General features: G+C 38.2%; 1 protein-coding gene across 2 annotated transcripts; it reads right to left on the reverse strand.

Annotated features, from left to right (window-relative positions):
• Window positions 1-1203: 1203 nt before the first annotated feature.
• LOC140777415 (plasma membrane ATPase) lies at window positions 1204-7351 on the reverse strand. 2 transcript variants are annotated; one of them, XM_073121503.1, is made up of 16 exons: window positions 7166-7351; window positions 6302-6421; window positions 5957-6193; window positions 5075-5836; window positions 4864-4986; window positions 4664-4768; window positions 4433-4577; window positions 4181-4345; window positions 3855-4093; window positions 3725-3757; window positions 3539-3620; window positions 3259-3419; window positions 2819-2992; window positions 2075-2257; window positions 1778-1959; window positions 1204-1581 (listed from the first exon to the last, which is right to left on the reverse strand). In XM_073121503.1, exons 1-16 carry the CDS (start codon window positions 7220-7222, stop codon window positions 1485-1487), a joined length of 2865 nt encoding a protein of 954 aa, XP_072977604.1. In that variant the 5' UTR covers window positions 7223-7351; the 3' UTR covers window positions 1204-1484. The 2 variants fall into 2 exon arrangements, with proteins under 2 accessions (XP_072977604.1, XP_072977603.1); XM_073121502.1 differs by having other exon boundaries at window positions 3855-4345.
• Window positions 7352-25940: the final 18589 nt, after the last annotated feature.

Consider the following 25940-nt stretch of genomic DNA (forward strand, 5'->3'; position numbering starts at 1 on the left):
CTCCCATTTGCAGCAAATTCTTTTGATGTCTAAATTTAATCCTTCCTTTGTTTTTGCTTCCCAACAACATGGTCATTTCTTAATTTCTTTCAGTTTAAGCTTAATCGTGATTACACTTAAGTGACAGCAAGTTAATTTTGAAGGAGTTCAATGTTTCTTTCCTAATTGAGATCATTTTGAAGTAGTGGCAATTATAATATTTGGAAAATTTTCAGTTGCAACGTTAAAGTAAACAAAAAACAAAAAAAAAGGAAAAAAAAACCCAAGAAAACAAAATCAAAGCAGTTCTTTGTTGAAAACCATGCAAATATTAATGCTATTCGTTAGAACTAATTTTTTTAATAGAAAAAGAATTATTACTGTCAAACTTCCCAAAGCTGGTCTACATTTACTCACCGAGAGTGTACGGTGGGAACCGTATAAAATTTGATGTCTGCAATTTAGCTGCGTTTTGGTAAACTTTATAATATCTCTCATTCATGTACCAACAAAGAGAAATAAAAAAAGGAAGAAATAAATGTACTGCCATCTGAGGAGTTTCTGAATAGGCTCTAATTTATTACGAAAGAATTCCGGAGTTTCAAAGAAAATCCCATTTTACTAGTTTGATAGGCTCAAAATTTCTGGTATCATAGGAATAGATAACTAGGTACATTAAATGGTGATGGGTAGTCTCCAACCTCAATTAAGGAGAGCACATGCAATTGCAATGTCAAAGCTTTGGCCGAAAGGAATGCCGAATGCCATATAAGTATTCAAATAATTAATAACATAATCAGATGCATCAGAAAGTTCTCGTAAGCATTTTATTTTATTTATTTATTTTTTTATCTCCAGGTCTAGAGATCTAGACTCATGTTCCAATGCAACAGTACTATTTAATGTTTAATTTTGATAGAATTTGATCTACTGGCGAGCAAGTACAGATACTTGGTTAAGGTTGTAAACTTACGAAACGTTCCACTGAATAAATTAGTGGAAGGTCAATAAAATTTTCATTATTTCAGTGCCCGCAGATATAATAAGTTTGAGCATAAGCTCATCTTGTGATGGTTTCCATCAATAAAACTTTGCGTCAAATTAGCAACGAATGAACAAAAATAATAATAATAATAATAATAAGTCGTCATATCTGATATGAGAGGACCAACTACAACAAGTTCTCTCTACGGAGTATAAGGAGTCATGCACAACATACAAATATAGGACTGATAAGATTGATTATTATAGTCGAAATTTACTGATTAATTACTATTGACATGAAGTACATCGACAGCTCTGTCAAATGATGAGCATGTAGCGGAAAAGCTAAGGTAGGAAGTAAATGGAACAAAAGACCAGCTTGTTTGCATTATTTGCATCATACATCGGCCAAGCTCTTACTAGAAAAGAGAAGATTAATTATAACCACTCCAATGGCATTACATGCCTAAAGAAAAAATCACTCGCTATCTCATCCAAGTTTCCCTCAACATCATTCGCTGTTACACCGTGTAATGCTGTTGGATGGTTTCAATGTCAAGCCCTTTCAGCTTAACAACCGATTCGACGTGACCCTTTAGAGTGTGCAGTTCCCTTAGCCTGCAGATGATCACAAGAGAAGCTAGTCACTAATTTTAACATGGAGATGTTTCAATTGATCAGATGACAATGTATGATCATGTATCAGTAACAGACCAGTGTTGGACTTGAATTAGAAAGAGTGCACAGAAGGTGCAAAACTCATGAAACAAGTCATCAAGGCATCATAATGAGATTTGATGAAATTTGAACATACCTTGCAACTTCAGCTCGTCGTTTGGCTTGCTCAGCAATTTCAGAAAGCTCGCGGTAGCTGTTCTTGTCTGCGAAGAGTTGGCTAGTTTCAGGAGGTTGGAGGCCATGAAGTGTTCTCTGTGCCAGAGCCCATTGAGCTTCCCTTTCCTCTCTACCATAATCCTTCTTGGTAGTGAAGGCAGTCTATAATAATAGAAGAGCAGAATAGATTTGAGGATATCAGCGACACAAACAGAAATCCACAAGATGAAGTGTCCATAGATAGAGCAGTGCAAAAAGGCAATTCGGATAATGTTACCTTGTTCTGTAAGAGGTTATCCCATGCCCTTCCACTTAGAATGTATCGGATGGCAAATTTGATCCAGTCAAGCGGGAAATAGAAAACAAGACTGTAAAGCCAGATAACTCCAGCCCAGCCCCAACCAATACCTTTGATTTTTGCAAAACCCCAGTCGGCATAAACAGCGATGAGAGTAGCAACCTGCCATTGCAAGTATCAGTTTAACCATTGCGCAACAATTGCACTGGAACTTATATCACTAGAAGAGTCACAATCATTAGAAAAAGGAAGGGGATAAATCTTCTTGTGCGTGCTATGTACTGGACTTATTTATGCGATCATTGTCATAACTTATGGTGCCAAATAAGCACGACATCAGCAGATGATACTAGGCATTCAAAGGATAGAATGAGTGCATTATTATATGAAAGAAGCTTGAGAATATCGATCTTTGAGATCTACAGTTAATCGATTAAACAAAGAGAAGGCACCGTGTCAGTCTTATTGCATCCTAGGTTGCTCCTCATCCATAGACAGTAAATAGTTTTTATCCATAAGATATGATATCAATGAAATAATATATATAAAATGAGAAACAGTTTGTTCTAATTTATTGGCATTTTCACTTGAGAAGTATGTTGCTGCATTTGATAAAAAAATCCGATTTATGAGCATGCAGACAGAAAGTAAGAACCTTTATTAAATTAATGGCCGGTGGACATAGAAAACTACATGGATGTTGAAAAGATTAGAGAAACTCACAAGTTGGGCAATCAGAAATGCGCTGACTAGAAGTAGCCCAGGGCGTTCAACAAAGCTCCAACTGCGAGATCGTGTGACGAAGATGAGAGCCTGACTCACAATGCTAACTTGCAGATATAAAGCAGACATCATTTCATCGTCATTTCCCCTGAGTGATCTAACACCAAATTTATCCTGCAAGGAAAAAAAATATCAGAAATGGGATAGAAAAAGTTATATGCAATGCATAAACCGAAGACAGAATATCTGACTTAAGGAATCTAAGAAAAACAGAAACTCGTTTGCCAATTGGTATTAATTGGAAGGGAAGTGAACAATTCAACTTAGGATAGTTACTTATGTTAGCCAAGATCTATTTCAGATCAACAGGGAATGAAGTAGATTATTCATTATAGTGCAGCTTTCAAATTAAAATTCCTCATAGGATAAAGAAAGCTCACCGAGAAGAAATCAGTCTTATGCATAGCCCAGAAAAAGATGACAGTCATCAGTGCCAGGTAACCACCTAACACAATACCAGTGGCAAAAATTTCTTTCAGCTTCCAGCTATCGGGTAGCGGAGAGGCCTTCACTCTATCTTTTGAGATTGTCATGATTGTACCTGCAATTACAATTCATGGATGAGAAATGTTTTCCGATAGGGTTAATAGTCCTGAAGAGAAAAATACACAAACTATTTCAGATACTATTCAAATTCTATTATATCAGACAAGGACTAACCATCATTAAGTATGGCAATGATCAGAACCATGAAAGGCGAGAAATCGAACTTCCATATCAGCGCGATAAGCATGAAGCCAAACTTCAAGAATACGATGTAGGACAAAGACAGGTTAGTCAATTTGATGACCTTAAGGAGAAAACATATGGTACAGATTATAGAATTTTGGGAGTTAAACTACTTACCACAATACGGATGGTAATAGAAACTGCATAAATCTGTGTGAAAGAAACCAGGAAAGAGGATAAGTTAAGACATCAAGAAACGTCAAACAAAAGAAGAAATTGGACAGGAGATGTTGTGGGAAAAACTAACAGTATAATTCTTCATTCTCTGGAAGATGCATCTGCTGGTAAGGACAGCACTAATAATAACACTAAGACCAGGTTCAGTGAGGACTATATCAGAAGCACTTCTTGCGGCATCTGTAGCATCAGCAACAGCAATTCCAATATCAGCTTTCTTCAAGGCTGGGGCATCATTCACTCCATCTCCCGTCATACCACAGATGTGCTTCTTTTCCTGTAACCTCCTCACAATTTCATATTTATGTTCTGTTTCAATAAAAACCTCAGTTAGTGAGTCAGTGTAATCTTGTAAAACAAATGCATCAGTTGAGGATGCATGCAGTCGAGTCTCACCAGGAAATACTCCTGCAAATCCATCAGCTTTCTCAATCAATTCATCGACTGGAATTGCCTCAAGGGAAGCATCCTTGTGTTGCCCAAGCAAAGAAGACGAAGGATACATGTTTGTTCCCATTCCAAGCCTTCGGCCCGTCTCTTTAGCAATAGCAAGCTGGTCACCTGAAGGGAATAGAAGTAAAATTTTTAGCAAACAACATATATTATTAAACATGGTGATTAAAAGAGGGGCAGGAAGAAACTAGTTACCAGTAATCATCTTAACATTAACACCAAGATGGAGAGCCCTGCGGATGGTTTCTGCACTATCATGCCTTGGGGGATCAAATAGAGGCAACAAGCCAACAAATTGCCATGGCCCCCCTGCACTTTCCTTGCTCTTTTCAGGGACTTCCTGCAAAATGAATGATGCCACGATATGTTGAACAACTGCATCTACCACAGGAACACCAAGACCAAGCAAGGATATGAATCACAAACCTGTCTTGCAACACCTAGAGAACGAAGCCCACGTTCGGCAAACTTGTCGATCACACTGTGAGCCCTTTTCTTAACATCCTCCTTGCAGTTGCAAAGGGTCATAATCTGTTTACAGAGACAATTAAACTCAGCAACCACAGGGAGAAAGTGAGGAAAAATATCTGAATTTAGAGAAGAGAAAAAGGTACCAAAGCGTTTACCTGTTCTGGTGCACCTTTACTAACGCGGTGCCAGTTACCGTCCGCATCAATGTAAGTCAAAGCTGTTCTCTTGTCAACTGGGTTGAAGGGAAAAAAGTGCACTTCCCTGATACCAGCTCTTGCCTGCAACATATTACCATGAGCTGCTTAGATGGAGCACATAACAAACAGACAGTTTCAAGTACTATTATAGACCATGAAGTAGTTATACCTCCTTTGGGTCTGCAAGCATGCCAACCATGGCGGCGTCAATAGCATCCTGGTTTTCTGTCCTTGATGCCCTGGCAGCCAACAAGACGACATGATCTTTATCCACACCTTTTGTGAACACCTCAACAAGGTTCTTGTCGACGCTAAGCTTGTTAAGAGTCAGTGTCCCGGTCTTGTCACTGCAGAGGACATCCATGCCGGCCATCTCCTCGATGGCAGTCATTCTCTTTGTGATGGCACCCTGCTGAGAGAGCTTGTGAGACCCGATGGCCATGGTCACCGATAACACGGTAGGCATAGCGATCGGAATTCCTCCGATCAAAAGGACCAAGAGATTGTCAATTCCACGCCTATACGGGCGGTGCTGAATCGGGAACATAACGATGATCTCAATGACGATCCCGATGGCAATGGAGCAGATACAGAAGTTTCCAATGGCTGTGAGGACCGTCTGGAAATGCCCAACTTGGTTGGTGCTATCCACAAGATGTGCTGCCTTGCCAAAAAAGGTGTGAACTCCAGTGCCAATAACCACAGCCTCAATCTCACCTTGTTTGCACGTGGAACCAGAGAAGACCTCGTCTCCGGGGTTCTTGGTGACGGGAAGTGATTCTCCAGTAAGCGCAGACTGGTCAATCTTTAACGGATCTCCCTCGAGAAGGCGAGCATCAGCAGGAACAATATCTCCTAACTTGATGCTTATGATATCTCCAGGAACCAAAACGGCAGCTTCTTGCTCGCTCCAACGGCCATCTCTTAGCACCTACAACCACCAAAAAGGAAACAAATTAAAGAAATTTATTTACAGATCAACCAATAAAAAGGAACTACTACTAACAATTCAATCTTTCTAAGAAAGATAGCCCCTGCGACTGGTCCTCACCTTCGTCTTGGGGGCAAGATTAGCCATGAGGGCAGCGGCGGCGTTGCCGGCGTTGTTCTCTTCGATGAAGGAGATGGTGGAGTTGATAACAAGCAGAACGATGATACCAACAAAGTCCTCCCAATCCGGAGGCTGCCCATCACCATTAGCCAGGGCAATGGCCATAATAGCAGCCATCTCCATGACCCACGACAGAGGATTCCACATAAACCCGAGGAACTTGAGGAATTTGCTCTCCTGCGTTGGTTAAAAAGAAAGGAAAAAGAACAAGAAAACTTGAGACCAAATGAACAACAAGAGCAAAAGCTACAAAAATTTAGATTGTAATGGATCAAAAGAGATGACCTTTTTCTCTTCGAGCTTGTTGGGTCCAAAGATGGCGAGCCTGGCTGTTCCCTCCTCGGAGGAGAGACCTTCTTTGGTGCATTTGAGCTGCTCGAAGACTTCCTCGACCGGAATCCTTTCCTGCGAACACAAAAATCGCCATTGTTAACCTCTACATCGCTTCAAAGTGACACTGTGGTGGTGGCTACCACACCGGGGAGAGAGAGAGAGAGAGAGAGGACAGCAGAAGAGACAAGGAGGTAACAAAAACAAAAGGAAGAAAACGTTGATCGATCCGTAAAAATCTCTCTGTCGTCTGATAGGATAGTATCTGTCCCTCTCGGGCCTATCGATATTTTACTTCTCCAAACGGACTTCTTTCGTACATCCCTCCTCATCGACCACTAAAGCTAGAGTTTTAAGATTCGTGCTCCCGGCGGGAAAGGGAGAGCCTCCTTCAGTTCTGATTAGGCTCGCCAAGTAAATTTCTCTCTCACACGCAGGAATCAGAATATATCCGATATTGGACGAAAAAATAAATAAATAAAAATTGTACGTTCAATAATTAGCCTATAATATATATACAACATATATAGCGAATTCCTAAAGAAGAGACGAAAAAAGACCTATATAAAAAGGAAAAGAAAATTTTCATTTTGGTTCTTTTCTCTTTTTCAGTTCCTACAATCGAATCTTAAACGTGACAAGTATTTTCTTTTTTCTCTTCTATCTTCCTTCTCTTTCATCCAAGAGTGCAAATAGATCTCTAACAGGAACCGAGAAGAAAGCATCCCTTGAACTTCCCACAAAGGAAAGAAAAAACGAAAAATTCATGGCCGTAAGGCATGCATATTAAGATGGTAAGCAATGGTTACAAGCCCTCACCAGATCGACGGCCTCGTTCTTGATCTGCTCAAGACTAATCGCCTTGTCCTCCGCCATAACTAAGAAGGAGAAAAGAGAAGACGATGCCTCCTCTCTATCTCTCTCTCTCTGACTCTAACCTCTAATCACACACTCTCTCGAGAAGCCAAGGAGACTAACAACCCGAGCGAGACAACCCACTCGACGAGGGGATTCGCTGTCTCTGCCTCCAACTTTATACTCCACGCAGGGAGTCTCCCCACCACGGCTCCAACTTGCCTGTCGCTCTCTTTGCCTCGGGTCCACCTTATGCCTTGCTGACGTGCCGGTTCTCCCCGATCGTCCGCTTTGGTAGGCGCGCATGTGCTTCCCACGTGGCCAACCCCCATTGGCTGCCCACTACATGTCATTAACGCCCCCCCAGTTTTGACCTTAGACGAACCCCCCCACCCCCAACCCCCAAACCCTCGCCGCACCTGGAACGTGTACTTGGAATTTGACCCCAGCTACGCCCTTCATTTCTATTGGCGGGTTCATGGTGTATTACTATTTATTGTAAGGAAGCAACTCAATTTTCGTTTGGCAGGTCTGCTAAGGAAGGGGGCGAGAAATGGAGAATCTCGTGGCAATAATGGAGTTACTCTCTCTCTCTCTCTCCCCTCCTCGATCGGATAATTCTCGACCGAACCGTTGAAGATGGGATCTGGACCGGAATCCCGGTTCGACTTATCTTAGTATTATTCTATTATATTCGCCGAAGGAACAACGCCACAGGAAACGGGGAGGATTGTGGCGTTACGTATTACTTTAATCAATTATTAGAATTTTCTTTTCTTTTCTTTTCCTAGATTTTTCTTTTTCTTATACAATTATTGTGGATAACATATGAATGATCTGACCTTCCATTATGAATAATAACGCCCGCCTCTAAAATGGTCAGAGGGCTTACGGAAAGTGAAAAAAAAATAAGGATGATGGAGATAATGTTATTAATTTTATTTCTTGAAAGGATCTTATTGGTTGGCAGTTGGTGGACTCACGTAGGGATGTTGCCCAATAATTCTCAGCTTGGTCGTTATAATAGATGAAGCCTCACCTAGCTAAGTTGAGGCTGGAAAGGAATTAATATAAGTTAGGACTTGGTAAGAGGCAATTAAGAAGTCCAAGTCTTTTGGGTTAAGCTTTTTGAATTATTATTTTTTTTTCTTTCTTTTTTCCCCCTTCTCATATCAGAAAAAATGCACCTAAAGATGCCTGGATGAGGTCAGTGATCCAAGTTGTCACAAAAGCTACTACTTATTCTCTTTGAAAGGTTAAGGCAAGTGGAAAGCAAAAAAATTGCAACCTTTTCTTTTAACATATGTATTATACCCAACGAAATAGTGCTTGAATAGTTTGAAAAGATTTTTGGATTTGAATCTCGGTGACATCCATATAAATAAGATATTATTTAATCTTTATTTCTTTTAACAATGAAATAAATATAGATCATTGTGTTTCATTCTTAAAACGAATCTTATTATATAAGTATTCTTGGTTTCAAATTAAGTTATCTTTTGTCAACAAAAAAGTTAATAATAATTAAGAGAAACACTTCTTTTGTTCCAAGTAGTTATGGCCAAATAATAATACCATGGAATAAATCTATCAACTCACAGAGGGGGGGGGGGGGGGGGGGGTATTTTTTTCAAACACCTTATCCTTAATACCTTTTAAGGCTATAACTTTAACAAGTCTACATGCTTTCCTGGTCAAGGTTTAATACTGATAATATATATCTTTATAAAGGAAACTCTAGTCTTAGGCCAAGTTTGAATGAACTAGTAATGCAATGGTTAAATCCAAGTTAATTAAATACTGTAATCCAAACTTAAACTAACCGAACTTCAGTCCTGCTTATGAGTCCCCACCAGCAACCCGTTCTCAAGTTTGTCACGTTTAGGTTCCAATATCATTTCATGGCTATAGTCTTAGCCCACCTTATGACATTTATGATCCCCCCCAACCCCGTATGTGAGAACAAAATTTTGAGCTTATCCGCCTCAAAAAAATAAATATCTCTTTTGTGTCTATAAAGTGCGAGGTGGCCAATTTCGTCCTCGTGAGAAAGGGGAATTCAATCGTGTCAATATCAACCTACATGTTTCGATCGGTTTAGGAAAATAATTAAGTGAGAATGTAGTCAATTTGTTGATGTTAGCTGCATTTAGTGGACTATAACAATATAATAATAGCCAATCTTTTCTTTGAAGAGAAACTATATAATACCGAGGATGTTTCACGGATGAAGTTAAACGAACCTACCAATGCTGATTTAGATCCCTTAATTTATAGGTGTACAAGAGTAAATAAGTTATTTATTTTGATTTTAAAACTATTATTATTATTATTATTATTATTCATCGTTAACTTAAAAAATTATATATTATTATGAAAAACAGTAAAAAGAAAAGAAAATGAGAAGAATGATATAGATACAACTCTATTCAAACTTTTAGAGAGATATTTATAATAGTAATACTTTACTAATTTATTGTATCATAAGTAGATACTGTAGTTTATTTGTAATATTAATCGAAAACCAAACAATTTGGATTAAACAATTCTCTTGTTGAAATATTGATTATAGGGTCATTGGTTAATTAACTAATTCTAATTATCTCACTATTATCTCCAATTAGTCATGTACCATATTAATTAAATAGCAATAAATAGACTTATATAAAAAAATGTTAAGAAATAAATTGGAGATAATGGTGAGATAATTAGGATTACTTAAATCATCAGAATTTTATACTTAAACTATAAATTTCATACTTAAACTAGGAATTCTTTGGTCTATAGCAAATAGAGTTTGAAACTGAAGAAACTTTGAATACAAAAGGTTTAGATCATCATGTCACCGATCTTATCTAACTGGTTCATAGTAACTAAATGTCAGATGAATATCTTTTAAATAATTTTTTTAAAACTGAATAGAATTAGAATTTTATAGTTAAGTTGAAAATCATAGTTAAGTACAAATTTCATACTCAAACTATAAAATTTTATTTGTGCATAGTTTCGTAAAAATATTCAGAAGATAATTATCTGACATTCAAATATTATGAAACTAATAAGATAAAATTCGTGATATCATAATCTAAAACTTTTATATTTAGAGTTTCTTTGAATTTGAAATCTATCAGTGAAACAAAGAATTCCTAGTTTAAATATAAAATTAGTAGTTTAAATATAAAATTATAACTGTAATTCATAATTTTTTTACGTAGATACTGTAATTTATTTGCAATATAGATTAAATAGTTTATTTATTTAAACTATCTCTAATTAAAAAAAAAAATAACAACAAAGAAGAAGAATAAGAAGAACAATAAGAAGAGGGTACGAGTCATTTACCTCTATTTTTATATTATTCCATTACATTTAATGAGTACTAAATAGTAGAAGGATAAACTTTGAAAAGAAAAAATCAAAAATAGCCCTAGGTGACAAGATAAAAAAAAAAAAACCAGCTAGGATATTAGTGCAAATTATCCATCATTTATGTATTCTTTATCATTTAAATGTTTAATAGATAAGGAGTATCGAAATCTTATAACCTCTCTCTTCTCTATTGTCATCCACTCTCTCTCTAGATATATTTCTTTGGTGATTTGCACAAAAAATACAGCATTGAAATCTTATAGCCTTTTTTATTTTATTTTCTTTGAAAAATTAGGTGTATTTTTCCTTCTCTTCCCTTCTAAGCTTACCCTTCAAGTTCTCAAGTGCCTCAATAGATGTTGCATGCTTTCTGAATAAACTAGTTGGATGTTATAGAGAGGGGACGTAAGTGTACTACTTTTACTACCTTTTCTATCTCTTTCACCTTTTTATCTTCTTTTTCTTTTCTTCTTCCATATATATCTTGCTCTTCTTTAGTACACGAATTTGAATAGGACTCTAAACACAAGAGCCTTTTCACCTCGACCCTATGGAGTATTTGGAAGCATAGGAATAACAAAGCCTTTTGGGAAGAGAACATTAGTCCTAAAGTGGTGGCGAAAAGAGGAACCCAACTAACCTTAGAGTATGCCAAACCGACCAAGGGTTGCAGACGAAATCTACTGAGAAGGTGAGATGGGAACCGCCAACACAGATGGAGCAGGTATGGTGGGTGAGTGTCAAGGAGGTGCAAGAGTGGTGATCCGTGATGACCACGGAAGGATTAACACCATTGCTTGGGAGCCCTGTCCAAATTTGTCGGCAATGTTAGCGAAATGGGCAACTTGTTTGGGACTCTGATTGGCATTGGGGGGGGGGGGGGTTGGGAGGGGCGTCAAAGATTGTTCTAAAGACGGATTCACTAGAGGCTTGCAAGATCTGCAAAGGAGGAGTGGAGCCCCCTTAGAGAGTAGGAACATAATAGGAAAGTGTTGGGCCCTTATGAGAACCTTTAGCGAGTTTAAGGTCCAGCACATTGTAAGGGATGGAAACTTGGCAGCAGATTGGGCTGCTCGCCAGGGCAGATTTGGATCGGGATTTTGTCTTCTTAGGCCTTTCGACCCACTCTCATCTGTACAATGTTGTCTTTTGACTCTAGTGGCAGTATTATTTGCAACGGGATAACTCAAAGCTATATAAAGCTCTTTCTACTAAAAATAACAAAAAATCTTTAACGATGTCATAGTTTTGGATGAGAATAAGAGAGTTTTATAATACAATGATAATGTTGTCCTTCAAAGAGGTATAAGAAAACAATTTACTTTATTTGAGTTCAAATCTAAATTCTCCCAACTGATGCAAATCTTATTATAAATTCGATTTGAAGTATTTATTCCTTCAAATGATCAAGATATATTTGTCGATATCTTCAATGATCATAACGTTTTAGCTATGTATGATCTCTAACCATTATTCTGGTAAGCTTATACTTATTCAAGATGAGGAAATAAAGAAAATTTATTTGGATAAGTAATCATTCTTATTCATAAAATCATAAAATATTATTTGTCAATGACAAAATTTTCTAGAGAAAAACTTTTGAAAATACTTAGACAAATATGTATCTAAACCCTAGGCACGATTCATAATTTTTGCTTAAGTAAAAATGTAAAAACAAATTTAATGAGTAAAATAAAGATGAACACTAAGGTTTTTTATGTGGAATATTTCCAAATGGATAAAACAACCACAAATTCAAAGAAATCATAAATAAATATGACAATTTATAATACTGACTTATAAAACAACTCGTCAATCCTCATCAATTTGTTTGACACAGTTTTAATCACTAGACCCTATGAATCATTACTTCTTTTGATTGATCTTCAGTTGCTTTATCCCTTGAGATTGATCTTCCATCTTGGTGACTCTTAAGATGAATCATTTAGATATAAAAGATGAGCAACCTTTCGTCAATAAAAAGCACTAAACATCCCTAGGATTAGAGCATCCTAACTTTTATAGTCAATAAGATCTTACCGAATCTAAAATTTTGCAAACATTATATGCCCCATTTGAGTGCAAGTCAAGCCCGTTTGAAGACTTGAATTTGAGGTGTTTTTGGACAATCAAAACCACCTCTTTGTATTTTCCAACGGCTTTGAATTGTCCTCAGGTGCGTTCAAACGATCGAAAATAGATCTCTATATTTTCAAACAATTTCGAACTTTTTTAAAGTGCGTTCGAATGCACTTTAAAAGCCTTGACTTAAAGTTTTTAAATCTTAAAAAACTTAAACCAAATTTTATCAAAACTCATAGATATGCTTATGCATATGAATAAAAATATATAGAATATTTTCTACACAATTGCCAATACTAAAAACCTAACAAAATGGTATGGCAATGTTCGAGCAATAAAATTCCATAATATAGGAATTCTTTAATTACAAACTTAATCAATTTTACCCTTTGTAATTTTAAAGAATAATTACACTAAGAACCATGAACTATTCTCTATTTTCATATACGCCCATATATTTTTTGGTCATAGTAGTGGCTAGGGGTAGGCAGTTTCTTTGTATGAAATTTGTTTTCTTCTATCAATAGTAAAAATGATATCACCATAAGAGAGGTGGGAGATTTTTTATAATTTGAAAGATCAATGTGTATTAAAAAAATGAGCAGTAGAAATAAACTATAGTCACGAGTCTTAGTGCAATAATCCATAATTTTTACTACGCTAAAATAGGCTTATGCTGGCGTTTTTATACACCGCAACAAACTATTTAAACGCTAGGTAAAAGCTTTACCAGTGTATATGCAAATACATTTATGCCCTAGTTGGTAAAGGTTTGTGCCACTATTTTAATTAGCAATGCTAAGCAAAAGTTCTTTTCTAGCGCTTATACACGCCGGTGGTAACTAATGTTCTGGCAGTTGAAGTGCCACAATAAATATGTTAGCCGGCATAAATAGTCATTGACACAAATATTTTAGCTAACAATTATAAATGCTGGCATAAAAGTGTTTTTCATATCATGTTTATATGCCACAAAAGATTTATGTGCCAACATATATAAATGTTAGCATATGTTATTTGGCTGGCGTATAAACACACCAACAAAAAAATATTTATTAAATTATAAAAATAAAGATATCAGAAATGATACTTCAAATAACTTGCTAGATCAACAAAATATCTAAAAGGAATGATAAATTAACTGGTTAATCTTTTCATTATAATTTCAACAATTCAATCAAGTGTAACAAAGTTTGTCTTCAAAAGAAAAAAAAATATGTTCAGTACAGAAAGAAAATGTATCATCTTAAACAGTCAATATTTCATAATTATAATTTTCTATGTAAATTGAAATATAATAAATTGTCTTCCCAAATAAGACATATACAAACGCCACCATAATTCCAGCATTTTCTTTAAATGTCGTTATATTCTTTAATTCATTGTAGCATTATTTCACAAACGACAAGATAGTCTCTAATTTTTATTGACATTTCATTAAACACCACCATATATGCTAAGAAAAATGACGAGTATCATATATTGAACATTTTTACTACAAATACTAGTTTATACTAATATTTATTATACATGCTAGTAAATAAATGTTGGGAAAAACCTATTTTAACATAGTGAATTTGATCTTCTTTTAACCTTGAAATGATTTTAACCTTTGTTTAGTTCTTATCTACTTATACTAGCGGAATCCCGGGAGACAAATCCAATTCTTCCATCAACGTTAAAGACCCTAATTTCTCCTAACTTTAATGTATATTACACATCAACTTCTTCACATTTTGATTTATTTATGACTGATTAGAAGCTTTCAGTCAATTAGCTTTGCTCGTCAACAAGCATACTACTTTATCAAGTCTTCTTTGATTTGATGTCACGAATGTTGAACTCGAATCAAAGATAAGTATATTATATTCTCCAAAAAGATTTGGGTGCATGACTAGCTAGCTTGGAAGTATTTGAATGAATGACTAAAGTGTGATATAAGTTGCTTTTGACTATAGACTGTCTCCAAACTATGACCTACCAAATTTCCTATCTATCTGTTTGTTAATCTAGACATATAACTAGACCATTGAATAGATACAATGTGGGCCAATCTGAATGAATAGCATATAAATCGTTAGTGTTTGGTAGCTGCTGATCAAAATTATCGAATACACACGGCGTTCAATATATTAGTATGCATATATAACGGTGTGCTCAGACCAATCCACATTAACGAACAAATCATGGTCTTAAACTCTTACCTCTTTAAAATCCTAGATATTTTTTTTTTAAAATTAGTCATATAAGACTTCCAACTCTAGTCCATAATGGGCACATTCGCATGATAAGGAAACTGAGATTAAATCACTGTATCGGTGACCAGACAATGGCATCCATAACATGACAGCAGGTATTGTTTTTTATATATCATCTCCACTCTGGACCTCTGGCACTCCAATAATTGAGTTTCTTAAGATGCATAACACTGTAATTAAAATAATAATTAACTCAATGGACCACTTTTATTTTCTCACCTAACTTCTTTTACATTATTTGCCATGTGAGTGTTGAGAGCATCTTGCATCAAAAATATTACAATATATAAGAGGATGTAAATATATATAACATGGCTAATTTTGGAGAAAAAAAAACAAATAATAATTTTAATTAGTATTTTTTAGTATCATAGAACCACTAAACCATTTGAAATTTCTGATCCCTGACAAAATAATAGAAAAAGAAAACAAAAATACCATATACATTAATGTTTCTATTTCTTTTTTGATTTTAAAAATAAGGGCATAAATCTATTCATTTATGAGTCTGGTGACAATTTATAAATAGAAAACATACAAAGGACTTCCCTGACAATTTATAAGTAAGATCAACTTGAGAATTGTATAATTGATTTGCTTGATAACGGTAACACCACGTAATTAGACAAAAGTTAAGGGATACATAAAAAATTCCCAAGAGCTAGCCTATATAGCTTGTAGGATATATACTTTCTCTTTTCCTCTCGAGACTTATCCTACTTGAATAAAAAGAAGAAGAAAAGAAAACTAAGTCCGAGAAAAGTTCCCTTAATTAGGACATCCCGATTTAATAGTCACTAAGTCACTAAAAGATAGTAACTTAAATTAAACTTTTTTCTAGATACAGTATTTCTTTAGGTCAAGTCTTTCATTTATTGGAGGGTCAAATTTGTTTAGTTCTCATATTTATTCAACTATTTTGAATAGAAAAACAAAGTTGCGGGTCAACTTGTGCACCCCCCTCCCCCCTCCCAACCCAAAAAAAAAAGAAAAAAGAAAAGAAAAAAGAAAAGAAAAGGGGGGAATGCATTAGGTAGGGATTAGTCAATTCTCTTTGTGAAAAATGCCAAAAACCAAGTTGAAATTTTAGTCCCACATCCTTCCTAGCGTCATGTGCACTTCTTATCCTTTAACAAATTAAAAAGTAGTGATTTTTATTAAAAATATCATATGTTTTGCCTTTATTTTATATCTTGCTATATGGTTATTTATTTTTCAATTATTATTTTTTATTTTAATATATCAGAAGCACTGTGAGTTAATTTTAATCTAACAATAATTAACGGAATAAAAAAATTTTATTTACTTTTTTAAAAAATAAAAAAACTAAATTACCCAAAATACTCTTCGCTTGTTTTAAATCTAGTTACTTACCTTAATATAAAAATTTTTACTCGGTACATCTAATTTAACTAATCTATATGGTACTTGTTCATTAAGAAAATTAACACAACACGACGATATTTTGATAGGTGTGAATGATAATAAAGAACCACCTTAGGGTAATTTTGGTAAGTTTCTCTTTAAAACTTATTATTACCTAATGAGAAAGCTAAAGAAAGATTAGGGCTTAACAAATATCTATATCTATATATATATATATAAATATAATTCACCTTTTAATGTGATTAGTTTTCTTAATATTATCCCCCCTTCGTCTACTCCTAGATACCCTAATATGCTTATTCTATTACACTACGACAAAAGTGCGTTGGACGCTGAAGCTATAAGTTGATTAAATAATTTAATATGTCATTGTATTCATTGTAGAAAACAAAGTATAGAACAATTAAAGATGCAATTTAAGCCACTCTGGCCTTCACAGGGTTCCATTACTGCTACAATAGGAAATATGGGTCCGTTACTGCTACAATAGGAAATGGGGAGTAGGTTAAATATCAAAGATAACTACTTAAATATAGGACGATAGTGCAAAGCCATGATAGACTGTAGCGCTGAATTGAATAAAGACTTGATTAAGATATGAAAAGCCGATTAGATCAACCATAAGAGCATAAGCGATGATATGAACCATCAGATTAAATCTAATAGTTCCAAATATACATAATATGTATTAGTTTAATGTATAATCAATTTGAGCTTTATCGAGTTGAGCTTAAATGAATTGGCTTATTTTAAACTTGATTTTAGGCTCAAATTTCAATTTGAACCTTAATCAAGTTGGAGGCAAGCCCAAATCGAGCTTAAACATGCTTGATTGTTTTTAGCCTTGATATTTAAAATTATGGTTCATATTTACAAAATAATGGAATTTCTTAAAGAGCATTAATGTCTGAAAATATTTAATTATTTGTAGAAGATCGATTTCATTTAGAACGATAAGAAACAACTAAAATACGAAACACAAGGGTAGAAGCAAATAGAATGATTTTAGCGTAAAAGATCTTTTATCAATGAAGGGTAAAAAATCATAGATCTCTTCAATGAGATCAAACTCACCACAATGAAAACAGGGTTAGAAAATACTTACAACTTAGTTGTTATTACCCATAATTTTTTAGATAGTATTTTGCTTGACTTCTTCTCAATACATCATTTCTCATGCTTGGTACCAACCTTGGCGATCCTTAAGATTGTAAGCTTACCTCTATAATACTTAAGACAATATCTAATAAAATCTTGAATATACTAAGAAAATTAACTCACTCACACGCACACTGCTTGGTTCGGTTTGCACGCACGGGTTAAGTCTAAAATTATTTTTTGCTTAATTTAGATTCGAATCTGGTCTGATTTTGACCTCTATTAGGACTGAACCAATATGAAGATGGGTTGGTTATTTGGATTGAAGGAAGATCTTCATAGTGGTGGAAAGGAAGGAGAAGATAATATGTTGATGGAAATATTGACGATTAGAGATGGGAATAGGATGAATGGAAAAAAGAGGTCACTCCTAGAAGTAGGGCCATGGCATATGAGAAGGAAGGTCTAATCAATGAAGGTTAGAGGACGATGAGAAGTTAGGGCAAGGAGGAAGAAAAAGAGAAAGAGAGAGAGATTGAAGAAGAAAATATAATTTCATAACATAACTCAACTAGGGTGCACTCCACAATACATAGAGGCTATTCTTTGGACTCACATAATAGAAATAAAACCCTAAAAACAAAGTGTTCTCGCCACAGTGCGTTCAAACGCGCCTGAGGCCGTACGAACGCGGATTTTTCGTTCTCTGTAATTACAAACGCGTGTAGGCGTTCGAATGGGCGCGTTTGAATGCACAATTCACGTTCTCTGTATTTGTGAATGTTTGTAGGCGTTCGCACAATACGTTCAAATACGGTCCTCGGCGTTCGAACCTCCCCCGACAAAAACTTTATTTTCTTCCAAAATAATTTATTTCTATTGATACAACCTAATCCAGCTCTAGTCGTATCAATCCACCACACTTCCGTCACCTTGACCTCAAGGTGAGAAGTCTGGAAAGCATTCTATGATGTCCTCCTCAGACTCCCATGTTGCCTTGTCAAAATGCCGTCCAAGCCACTCCACCAAGATCTCAGTCTCTAGTCGACCTTTTCGACGGTGCTTTCATCTTGCCAACACATGCATCGGCTCATATGCATGTATCTCCACTAGATCGGGTATCTGTGTGCTCACTGCCTGATCCGCCCCTACTCTCGCTCGTAGCGATATATGAAACATGGGATGAACCCAAGATCCCTCTAGCAGCTCCAATATGTATGCAATAGGTCCCACTCACTCCAACACGGGGAACAATCCAAAATACCGATGCGCAAACTTGGTGTTGCATACAGGTCGTAGGGTAACTTGTCGGTATGGTTGTGCTCGCACAAATACAAGGTCCCCGACCTCAAACTCCAACTCCCTATGCCGACGATCATACACTTGCTTCATGTAGTTCTAGGCCGTTATCATGTGCTCCCATAACCTCTGTAGAACCACATCCCGATTTGCTAGCTCCATCTTTGTCTCCGTCCTCACTGTTGATGCTTTGGAGTTATATGTCCTCAAGGTAGGTGGTGGTCTACCATACACTGCCTCGAATGGAGTCATCCCGATGGTGCTGTGAAATGTAGTATTATATGACCACTCCGCTCATGGTAAGTAGTCGAGCCATCTCCTTGGTCTCTCGCTTACAAAGCACCACAGGTATTGCTCTATGCCCCTATTCACCACCTCAGTTTGGCCATCTGTTTATAGGTGATAAGCCGAACTGAGATTCAACCGAGTACCCTAGAGTGCGAAGTACTCTATCCAAAAGCCACTTATGAAGACTCGGTCTCGATCGAATACAATCGAACGTGGCATGCCGTGAAACCTAGCAATGTCACGAACAAACACCTCTATGACCGTCCTTACTAAATAGGGGTGCACTAGGGTTAAGAAGTGAGCATACTTACTCATCTTGTCTACCACTACAAATATGATCGAATACCCATTTATAGAAGATAAGCCCTCAATAAAGTCCATAGAGATGTCTTCTCAAATCCTCTTTGGTACGGGCAATGACTGGAGTAGTTTGGTTGGCCTTGGTGAGTTGGACTTTGCCTCGCAAGCACATACGAACGCCCTTAGCTCCTATCATACTCCAAGCTACCTACAACTTGTAGTAGTCTCTTAAGAGTCCATAGGAGTCCCTCGTGTCCCGCCTCTCGAATGAAACGAAAATGTCCCATCACTCTTCATCGTAGGCCTATGTCCGCAGATATCCGAATGTGCCCATTGTCCAAGAGCAATCCACCTCGACTCACCATCCTAGGATGACTAGTGGGCTTGTCCTCCTCCTACAAGATTCTCAGAATATTTGGATCAGTATCTCCTACTGCTCGTATGTCATCTAAGAAAGGGAAGATAAGCATGGACAGGGCCGCCAGTTCGGCTAGTTCAGGTTGTTAGGATAGCGCGTCTACCACCTTGTTCTTCACTCATTTCTTGTATTGTAGCTCATAGTTATACCCTAATAGCTTGGTGACTCACCTTTGCTGTACGAGCATGTGAATCCACTGCCCCATAAAATAAGGTAAGCTCCTTTGATTTGTTCGGATCACAAATCCCCTCCCAATTAAATAGGGTCTCCAGCTCGTCACAACATGCAAGATAGCGAGCATCTCTCGCTCATAAGTGAATAACTGTTGTGACCTCCTAGTCAAGGCCTTGCTAGGGTAAGTAATGGGCATCCCTGTTTGCATCAATACAGCTCCAATTCCTGCGCCCGATGCACACTCAATCACGAATTGCTTAGTGAAGTCAGATAGTACCAACACCGGTGCGGATGACATTGCTTTCTTTAGCTCCTCAAATGCCTTTATTGCTGCATCAGTCCACTCAAAGGCATCCTTTTTCAGCAAGGCTGTCAATAGTGCTGCAATCTTCTCATAGTTGGCTAGAAACTTGTAGTAGTAGCTTGTTAAACCAAGGAAACCACGTAACTCCCGTACCATCTTTGGTTGTGTCTAGTTGAGCATACACTCCACCTTGCTTAGGTCGGCTGCAACTCCCTTGACTAAAATGATGTGCCCCAAGTACTCCACTCGTCGTTCACCCTAAAGTCATTTACTTCACTTCACCTTGAGCGAATGGTTCCTAAGAGTGCCAACATAGACCGTAGATGATCCAAATGCTCCTTCCAAGTCTTGCTATACACCAAAATATCATCGAAGAATACTAACACATACTGTCATAAAAATGGACGGAAAATGTCATTCATCAGCCCTTGGAAGGTCGTCGGAGCATTTGTCAACCCAAACAGCATCACCCGAAACTCATAGTGTCCATCATGAGTTCGGAACACCGTTTTGTGGATGTCCTCTACACACATTTGGATCTGGTGGTACTCTACATGAAGGTCCAACTTGTTGAAGTATGATGCTCTAATTAGCTCGTCTAGCAACTCCTTAATGACTGGGATTGGGTACCTCCCTTTGATGGTTATGGCGTTTAGCGGGTGGTAATTCATGTAGAAATGCCAGCTGCCATCCTTCTTTCTCACCAACAGTACTAGGGATGAATAGGAACTCTGACTTAGTTGAATGATGCCCTGCTCCAACATCTCTACAACTAGTTTCGATATCTCCTCCTTCTAGATGTGTGGATAGTAGTGGGGTCGTACATTTGCAGGATCGACCCTTGGTACAATCTCGATCTTGTGATCAATGTGCCTGACAGGTGGCAGCCCTCGTTGAGCCTCAAAGAGTCCAGAAAAGTCAGGTAATAAGCAATCCAAATCAGGATGAGTACCTAATTCAGAGATGACTCTAGGTTCTATGGGAGCTAGTTGTAAGAAGTAGATAACCTCGCTTATCCATGAAGCGCCAACTAATGGCCGCAAAGAGGGGCTCGTTTGCGTGTGAACTCCCTCGAGTCGTACTACACATCCATCTCTCCGAATTGTGAGCCTCATCTATGAGAAATCAAATATGATAGGGCCGGGACTCTATAGCCACTGGGTGCCTAGCATAATGTTAGCTTCTCGAAGGGCTAGCGGGTACAAGTTCAAGGTGAAGCGATGTCCCTACACTCGTACCACTACTACTCGACAGACGCTATCGGCTATAAGATGGGTACCATCACCAATGGTCACGTCAAACCCAATAGTAGGCTCGACCTCAAGTCCTATACTCCATACCAATCTCTCGTCCAAAAAGTTATGTGTGCTCCCCGTGTCAATATGTGTACACACTGCTTTCGGATTAGCACATCCACCCGTAAGGCCTTTGGGGCGCTAGTACCAGAGTACACATGCATCGAGATCTCGGCTTGCATATCCTCCTCCACTATCTCCTCAAGCTTCTCTCCAACTATCTCCTTTGTGATGTCTCCCTATGCCTCTCGTCATAGCCATCGATCAACATGACGTTGCCCGTAGCCTTGGTGCATCGATATCCCGGAGTGTAGTGCTCGTCACACCAAAAACACAAGCCCTTGACTTATTTTTCATCCACCTACGCTTGAGACAAGGACCGGCCCTTGGGTTGCATGCCTTCTCCTCTAAATTCGGTCATTGGTCTCGAGATACCGCGCTGTCCAGAAGAGGGCGCCAGTGACTTCATCATGGAACTAGAACTGTTAGTTGTGGACATCGTCCATGGCATATATTGGCTGTCCTTCGGCATCCAATTTATTCTCATAACTCCTTTCAAAGCAGTGTACTTCCGTTCTATCCTTGTGGTAATCTCAAAAATTTCTATCAAAGTTTGTGGTTGCATTGAATAGATGTTGACTTTTATCTCCTCGTGTAGCTCCGCAAAAAATGTGCTCTTTAGTGCTTCTTATGGCCACCTTGGAAAACAACGGCTGTTAAGGCGCTCCAATTCTTCTTGATATGTTGTCACAGTAGTCTTTTATGTCAATTTGGAGAGCCCCATAATCTTCATATCCAACAGTGCCAAACTGTCAAGCTAATGTAAATATGAATGCCGTCCAATTGTCGAACTGTTGGTGGGTATGCATTGATTAGTACCAATGTAAAGCCGCATCTTTGAAATGAAAGCTCACAATAGGTTCCTTAGCCTCTTCCAGCATGCCATGACTTGAAAAGTATTGTTCGGCACAAAAAATCCAAATAATAGAGTTACCTCCATTAAACTTTGAGAATTCCAGCCGAGCGGATCATCCACAGAGGCCATAATTGCACCCATTGTCCATTAGAGGATCCATCCTCATTGGTGGCGGATGAAAGATGTGGATCTCCAATCCATGACATCTCCGTTCCTCTTCCTTACGAGCAATCAAATGTTCATCATCATATGGTTGTGCTGCTCTCGGTTCGAACCCTATCTTGATGGGGTTCATTCCTTCCTCCATCTACACCATGGTTCATTCTCGGTGGAGCTAGATCAGGTACCCTTGGTCTAGGTGGGTTGGGCAGTAATGCATCCATTTGCCCTAGATAAACTCTCATTGTCGATGGAGTTTGATTGGCCACTGGTGTAGTTATGACGAGTTCTTCTAGTGTTAGCCCTCCATGCGATATCGTACGAATCTCCTCGCATAGGGACCGCATAAGGACTTCTTGCATTCATTGTTGGTGGTCCATCATCCTTTGTTGTTGCTCCATCTTGCTGAATGACCGTGGCCACATTAGGATTTAGCGGCATGGAAAGAGATGCACTTGGCATGGTGTTGGTGTTGGCTTCACTATTATCGCCCACGGTGGTCGGACCGTTTGGATCTGGTTTTGAGTTGGCATCCGTCATCCCATGCTTCGCCATTGATCTTGTGTTAGTCATAATTTGAGAACCGGTGGCTCTAATACCACTGTTAAGGATCAGACTGATATGAGGATGGGTTGGTTATTTGGATTGAAGGGAGATCTTAATGGTGGCGGAAAGGAAAGAGAAGATAATATGTGGATGGAAATATTGGCGAATAGAGACGGGAATAGGATGAAGGGAAAGAAGAGGTCACTTCTAGAAGAAGTAGGGCCGCAATAGAGGAAATGAACATCTAACCAATGAAGGTTAAGGGACGATGAGGGCAAAGAGAAAGAAGAAGAGAAAGAGAGAGAGAGATAGAGAGAGCTAGGAAAAGAAAATATGATTTTATAACACAACTCAACTAGGGTGCACTCTATAATACTTAGAAGCTATCCTTTAGACTCAAATAATAGAAACAAAACCCTAAAAACAAAGTGTCTTTACTGCAGTGCATTTGAATGCGCCCGAGGCCGTTTGAACGCGGATTTTCCATTATCTATAATTGCAAACGTGTGTAGGCGTTTGAACAGGCGCGTTCGAATGCACAATTCCCGTTCTCTATATTTGTGAATGCCTGTAGGTATTCGCATAGTGTATTTAAACGCGGTCCTCAGTATTTGTACGCCCCCCAACAAGAACTTTATTTTCTTCCAAAATAATTTATTTCTATTGATACAATCTGATCTATCTCTAGTTGTATCAACCTCAAAGGACGTATTCTTTTATGACCATATCTAGTCGTCTGTTCACATCACTTTGTCATGCTTGTTTTGTAAATAGGCTATCAGTCTGCATTTGTTAATCTATGAATTTTATTCATTCCATTTCATAATTTGAGTCATCTATCTGTATTTGAGAGAGAGTACTACACAGTTTAAGTTCGATAGGGCATTTGAATAGTAGCTTTCTTTTGAGCGTAAAATAGTCATTGCATTATTGAAGATCACTGTCTACTATTTTAGAAGCAATTGGTGGAGGGTGAATTGGTCTAAAGAAAATAATGTTCAACACTAAACTCGACTATACAGAATTTTGCATTTTGTAATTTGTATATTTATGTAGATTTATTTTATTTATTTGATAAGATTTGTTGTGACTTTAGAATCATATTGTTATTGTCAATAATCTTAAGACCAAATCACTTGGCTTTTAATTTGACTCTTGTCGTGGGCTAAGTGACCTTGTTGTCGATGTTGGTCATGTTAGTTATAGGCCCATGGGTTTGACTGACATCGTGCCCGAGCTACATGCAGGTTCACCTCAGTTTGATGGTGCGGGCCCACCGAATTATTCCACTAGTCATTCTCAAGCTCGTACTCGGGCTCGAAGTCATGCACATATGTATCAAACTAGTGCACACTTCATCTTCCCCATGCACTTGGCCTAACCCTAACCTTAGGTCCGAGATAGGATTTCTGCCTACGAGCACTACCAAAGGGCTCTATAGCCTTGGTGGTGGCTGGTTGCTAGTAGTCATCTTCCAACGGGGCCCTGCAATGACGAGCGTCGGTGGTAAGCCAAAATCGACCTTGGGCTTAAGTTGGTACCATGGTAGTTAGGGTGCATTGCCGGCAAATTTACTAGCCCCTAGCAGCTATAGAAAGGACCCTTGGCCCCACTATAGAGGAGAGGTGGCAGCAAAAAACCCTAATGGAGCCACCCCGATGTATGGGTAGCTTCCCGTGGTGGTGGTTGTTGAGTTTTGCAATCAAATGGTGCCAATGTCTATGGTAGCCACCACTAGCTAGTTTGAGGAAGCCAACTATGGCTGCAGGTGGTCATGGGAGCGCTGGACCCGCTACCATGAAGTTCAGGTTCGCTGTAGTGAAGAGCACCATCGCTTGTTGTCGGCTGACCATCTCGTACAAATGATACCAACCTGAATTAGTTGTGGGGGTCTCGTGGAAGGTACTAGACATTGTGGTTAGGCACAGTGGAGGTTGGATTGCCACTAGTAGAAAGCCAAGGTTTTTGGCCTTAGCTCCACCTCCACCGTATGTGGGGGAAGACAACCCCATATATACTACAGCAGGTGGCTTCCCCAGGCCAACAGTGTCTGGGAGGGTTTACAGGGTCGAAGCATCTTCCACTGCGATCGGAGGAGGGGTCACGACTGTGGTTTGGTCTGGCTCGTCCCCTCCCTAAAGGCTTAAGGGGGGGGGGGGGGGGGGGGGGGCGGGGGGTGTCTGTTTTTGCCGTAGTCGGCATAGTTGCCAACGTAGGTTAGTGGAGCGTGGCTCGTAGGACCTCTTGTAGCCTAGATTGAGTCCTTGATGTAGTTTGGATCTCCTTCGAGTTCTCATTCAATTCGGCTGAAATTTTGAGTATTGCCTTTGCCATGTTAGTGGCTCGTCATCAATGGTTGTTGTTGGTGGAGGGGACGTTGGAGAAACTCCCATAGAAATGGAGATAAGTCCTTGGTCCTCCATGGTCGCTCCTTACTCATTCATCTTGGCTTGCTAGATAATCATTATCCGAGGAACTTTGGCTCTAATATGCACCAGATGTGGACTAATCTAGACATAAGAAAATTATGATAATTTTTGTGGTAGTAGCCTCAGAATTAAATAATAAAATTTTGGAGGAATGTCCAAATGGGACAAATAGTGAAATATCCAATGTTGCGCAATCGTCATAGGGTGGCAAATGCCAGATGGTGGTCGTGGATGACCGTTGCTAGTGGAGGATGGTAACTAGGGTTTGGAAGGTTGAGAGGTTCTACAACTATAATCTACTTCTACAAAAATAAAGGCAATCTAACGACTATAATGAAATATAAAGATACGAATAATTTAGCTAAACTTAAGATTCATTGCTTGATGATAATTTACACATGTCCACTCTTATTTATAG

Source organism: Typha angustifolia, chromosome 15, assembly GCF_048772165.1.
Source record: "Typha angustifolia cultivar Huaian chromosome 15, ASM4877216v1, whole genome shotgun sequence".
Taxonomy (NCBI): domain Eukaryota; kingdom Viridiplantae; phylum Streptophyta; class Magnoliopsida; order Poales; family Typhaceae; genus Typha; species Typha angustifolia.

Excerpts from the sequence above, each read along its gene's own strand:
- LOC140777415 (XM_073121502.1), bottom strand. The coding sequence starts at position 7,222 with ATGGCGGAGGACAAGGCGATTAGTCTTGAGCAGATCAAGAACGAGGCC. Across the intron at positions 6,422-7,165 it reads AGAACGAGGCCGTCGATCTG|GAAAGGATTCCGGTCGAGGA; the intron begins GTGAGGGCTTGT and ends TTGTGTTCGCAG. Across the intron at positions 4,346-4,432 it reads TAATGTTAAGATGATTACTG|GTGACCAGCTTGCTATTGCT; the intron begins GTAACTAGTTTC and ends TATTCCCTTCAG.